General features: G+C 33.9%; 1 protein-coding gene across 2 annotated transcripts; it reads right to left on the reverse strand.

Annotated features, from left to right (window-relative positions):
* Positions 1 to 254: 254 nt before the first annotated feature.
* LOC128245519 (uncharacterized) lies at positions 255 to 4,502 on the reverse strand. Of its 2 annotated transcripts, XM_052963713.1 has the most exons (7): positions 4,390 to 4,502; positions 3,972 to 4,274; positions 3,431 to 3,748; positions 2,895 to 3,176; positions 2,166 to 2,296; positions 1,031 to 1,137; positions 255 to 603 (listed from the first exon to the last, which is right to left on the reverse strand). In XM_052963713.1, exons 1-5 carry the CDS (start codon positions 4,481 to 4,483, stop codon positions 2,208 to 2,210), a joined length of 1,086 nt encoding a protein of 361 aa, XP_052819673.1. In that variant the 5' UTR covers positions 4,484 to 4,502; the 3' UTR covers positions 255 to 603; positions 1,031 to 1,137; positions 2,166 to 2,207. The 2 variants fall into 2 exon arrangements, with proteins under 2 accessions (XP_052819673.1, XP_052819674.1); XM_052963714.1 differs by lacking the exon at positions 3,431 to 3,748.
* Positions 4,503 to 4,719: the final 217 nt, after the last annotated feature.

Below are 4,719 nucleotides of genomic sequence, written 5' to 3' on the forward strand. Positions count from 1 at the left end.
TCCTGTGTTCAGGCGGCATTTGAGGGTATTCGTCACTCCTGTGACAGCTCTAGTTTTACAGAAGGTTTGTTATAATCGCCATTTAAGTAACAACGCTATTTAAGGTCTATGAGTTTATTAGCATGTGCACATCGCACCGCGTCGACCTAACGACTAAATAGATGAGCCCGATATTTGAGAGGCTCTATCTGTAATAACTCAACATACACTATTTAGACTGAAGTTATTAGACATAAATTAAAAGTAGCCTTTTGATTAATATATACACGTGTATAACTGCAAAACTATTATAGCAACATACAAGAACACACAATAAAGAACAATTCAGATAAACACGTTCTAACAATAAACGCACTAAGACTGTAAGCAAAACTATTATTATGACAATTCCAAATTACAAAAATCTGATCGGATACTCAAAAAACTTTATATAGCGTGAATATAGTTTTCATCGGGTGCGTTTGTCAGACGGTCTCTGTGGTCGGGTGTTGTGTCCACATACTCGTAGTGGATAACATTTTCGTACGAACGGACTGCGTTTTCTTCCATATCCACGAATGATGGTACATGTTCGATCTCGATAGCACTTGCAGACACTCCTCTCTACAAATGTAAATACAACTGTTTTTAATAAATAAAATGTAAACAGTACTTTCCTAATCCTTCTTCAATAATTTAAGAACAAGACTTTCGAGTACACGCTTACACACGTGTTGCAAGAAATCTCTTGATTTTGAATGGTTTAAAGCTACTAAAGGTTTTAGTTCCAATCACTGTAACGATTACACGTACCACGCTCTGATCACGTGAATGTTCTAAACCAGTCGGAAAGCGTAATTTATGTTTAAAGTCATATATATTTGAATACGTGTATTACACAAGAATCAATTGCAATGTCAAGGGTTCAACCGGTTTTAATAACGTAATTATACAATGATAAACTTAAATCAGGAATCCTGAGGTGCAACAATATATCTATGGCAATCCTAATGACATTACATTTGATTGTTACAAATTTAATAATTCTTACTAGATTGTGAAGGGCAGTTGTCTCCACATCAGACTGAACAACATCATACACATGCATACTTTGCTCTCTAACTGCTGTTCTTCTTGGGCGTAATGGCTTCTCATACACTGCATCAAAGATATAAATGCTTAAATGTTTGTAATTTGCAAAGGACACGATAGCATCTAAATGCCATTGCACTCAAGCGAACGTCAGCTTTTCATGTACAGTACTTCTTTTGTGGACATGGTGAGGTAAACAATATTCAAGTATGTAATTTTAAATATTTTGATTCCTCTGATTTTACTGCTAGTATAACCAAGGATTATTGATAGACATTAACTTAAGTGTGAGTATGTGTTTGCAGTGTAATATAAACTTTCTATCCATGTGTCAGTAAAAGGAAAGCAATAGATTTCTTGGTAATAGGAAGACCTAGGTCATTTCCCATTGAAAACAACCTCAAACGTGTATCGATTTAGCAGTTAAACTTAAGGATTTTACTTACTTACTTTAATTTATTATTATTATTATTATTATTATTATTATTATTATTATTATTATTATTATTATTATTATTATACCGGCATACATCCCAGATATTTTTTTATGGGAAATGACCGAAGTGTTCCGATGGGATTTGTAGAGCTCGGTTGGTTAATGTGTTTCTTTAGCTTCCAGTGTATAATCAATTTAGTGAAATTGGTTTTGGAATATCCATTTAACAAGTTCCTTTTCCTTTAGATCTAGTGTCCTGCTGATTTACAATACAAATACGAAAATTGCCAAACTGATTAAATATCCTCAAACTTCAATCATGATGTTTTGTATGCAGAGAAAATTTGTGCTGATTTGAGCAGTGTAGTAGATTCACACACGATTCACATACATGTTACTAATGTACCCATGAATCTTCAATTTGTTTAAGTCGACATTTGATTACCAATGGCATGCCTCCTGCCAAAGTTAAATGAAAAATGAGTCTACCTTAGTAAGACTGAGTAAAACAATGTCAACGGGAAGTAGACGATCACAAATAGCTCACCTCTAATTTCGATTAACTGAGTTAGATGGTCAAGAACACAATTTATTCTGATTAATGACCACATAATATTTTTTATTGATATGAATTTGTAACTTCAATCTGAACAATTACCATGAGGTTTGCATCTACGAAAGAGAAACACTGTAAACGTGGTTACAAGTAAACTAGAAGTATTCCAGCTACCACGTAAAGGACCAAATGCCACTGTTGGGGTACAACTAGTTCAGGGTTGGTTGTTGCCTCTGCAATTAGATAACATTTGTTCTACACGTATTCTAGTATGGTTATAACCATGGTCATTATTATAGTACTTCGTCCATCTTTCCATGCATTAATTGCATTTCTTTAATACAATGGCAACTAACATACATAGAAAAGTGTTTTTTTTAATCAATTACATATTTAAAAAAGCCAACAACAATCAGATAAGGTTGAAATTCATTAACAGTTGCATATGTAGTCTTGCAGTTTGCTTAAATCATGCTTAATTAACACACTGAAAGCAGCGACCTCATTTATTTCAAGGGTCTTTATCTGCGGATGGCAGTGACACAGTAAATCATATCAATATCATATCTAAGAGACATTTAGATTGAAATGTCACGTATTCGGAGCGTATAAATCACAGTCATATATCACAGATGTTAACTGTGTGGATTTGATGAATGTTTTCAAAGAAATATATCTCTAATACAAACTGAAATTTTAAACTGTTGAAAGGAGTGAATAAAAATAAGGGATGCAATGTACACATATCATTTTCATTTATCGTACCATTTATGCCTGGTTATTATCTATTAATAACTTTTTTTATTATTATCTAAATTGTTTATTACAAACCATCTGTCATTGAGCTTGAAACTGTCAAAGAATTTCTCAGAAGCTCATTTGATTTCCAAGCGTTGCATATGTACGTCTTATCACCATTTCCTGTATAATTCAATGTTAACAGGCATTCCTCTGCTTTGATACAAGCCTCTATTTCAGTGCTATTTTCATTTTCCCACCAAAGATTCCATTGCCCTAAATTATTCATGTCATCAACGAAACATTTGACGGTCACTGTAATATTTGGATGTAAAACAACAGGCGATGTCGTGTTCAAATACAGAGTCGGAACATCTGAAATGTAGTGTACAAATTGTTGAGAAAGTAACAAACAAAAACACATATAATAGAAAACAACATATTTTATACACTTGAAGATATATTAATCGTACTTTTGATTAACCTCTTAAATTAAAGATTTGGTCATTTTATAAGAACATTTTGAAAGTCGGACCCCTTTGAGAATAGAAAATACATAAAAATAGCAATATCTGCTTTATTTAGAGTGTAAACAAAAGTCAAGAAAATGAACAAGGCCAATTACGTACCAGAAAACGATATCTTATAGTTTTTGTTTAAACGAAATTGGAAATGATCGCATCTTGTTGAACATGTAATAGTTCCCCCAGCCATGTCTTTAGCTACATTGTAACGCACGTTGGAAATAGAACGGTAACTACCACTTTCACCATTCGTCCAATCGTTTCTATGAACGTATATCAAACTATCGATGTCGCTTGACCATTTAATTTTGCAAGGCGGATTTGATTCATCCGTTTTACAAGACATATTAAAGAAACAGACAGAAACATTGTTGCTATATTTATGTATTGCGTTCACGGACATCGAAAGGTCCGTCGGTGGATCTGAATTAAGAATAGGACATAATCTTAAACAAACGGTTTCAGCTCAATAAGCAAATATATAACGTTTAATTATCAATTAAACATAGTCAGAAATTCAATCTTCCAATTATTGAAATATTCACTACCGAAAATAGAGGTACATTAAATTTGTTATGCCTTATGTCATTGTTCCATATTACTTTTTTCTTGTTATTTTAATCAATACGCTTTCAGTTCAACTTACATCTGAAGCTGATGTTTTTGCATACTGAAACATCTTTAAGACCAAAATCTGCTTTGCATTTCCTAACGCAGCACATTTCTTTTCCATTCCAATCCCTGTTAGTCTTTGTCACCGTTGCTATGCTAGTAAACGTATGGGAAATTTCATAAAATGAATCGGTTTGTTGAACATCAGATAGCAAGACGTTGCCAACACGTATTTCTATTAACGGAGCTGGGATAGCATCGCGCACTTCACAGATTGTTGTCGAGCTTTCTCCGTCAAGGACTTCAGGAACTGTTAGCATGGGCCAGTTATCTTTCTCTGGAATTGAGTCACAATGATTTAACAACATCCAATATTAAACAAGCTCCAATTATTATAACCTCCACAGCATAACAAATCATAGTTTGTCGTTATGTGTCTCCTATTTGCTTACCCACGTTACATAGAATGCCGTGCACTTCGTAGGGTGTTTCAACGGCTGCATTAAACACCTGACATGTCACATTCTGTATTGAGAGTCCATCCATTTGATGAGAAATGTTATGGATTTGGTACAACCCTTTGTTCCCATTGCTTTTTGCAAGAACAATCGATTTATGTCCAAGTAAAAGTAGCACTTTTACGGGTACTGTTCCGTTTTCAGTTTTGCAATAAAAGTCGGATCCATCATAAACATAAATGCATTTCGTTGTGTTGAAGTCAGAATACTTTGGACCGAGGACTGGAATACTCGGTTGCACTACAAAACCATAAATTAATTCAC

The sequence above is a fragment of the Mya arenaria genome, chromosome 9 (assembly GCF_026914265.1).
Source record: "Mya arenaria isolate MELC-2E11 chromosome 9, ASM2691426v1".
In the NCBI taxonomy this organism is placed as follows: domain Eukaryota; kingdom Metazoa; phylum Mollusca; class Bivalvia; order Myida; family Myidae; genus Mya; species Mya arenaria.

Excerpts from the sequence above, each read along its gene's own strand:
- LOC128245519 (XM_052963713.1), bottom strand. The coding sequence starts at position 4,483 with ATGGATGGACTCTCAATACAGAATGTGACATGTCAGGTGTTTAATGCA. Across the intron at positions 4,275-4,389 it reads CGGCATTCTATGTAACGTGG|AGAAAGATAACTGGCCCATG; the intron begins GTAAGCAAATAG and ends ACTCAATTCCAG. Across the intron at positions 2,297-2,894 it reads TTCAAGCTCAATGACAGATG|AGGCAACAACCAACCCTGAA; the intron begins GTTTGTAATAAA and ends ATCTAATTGCAG.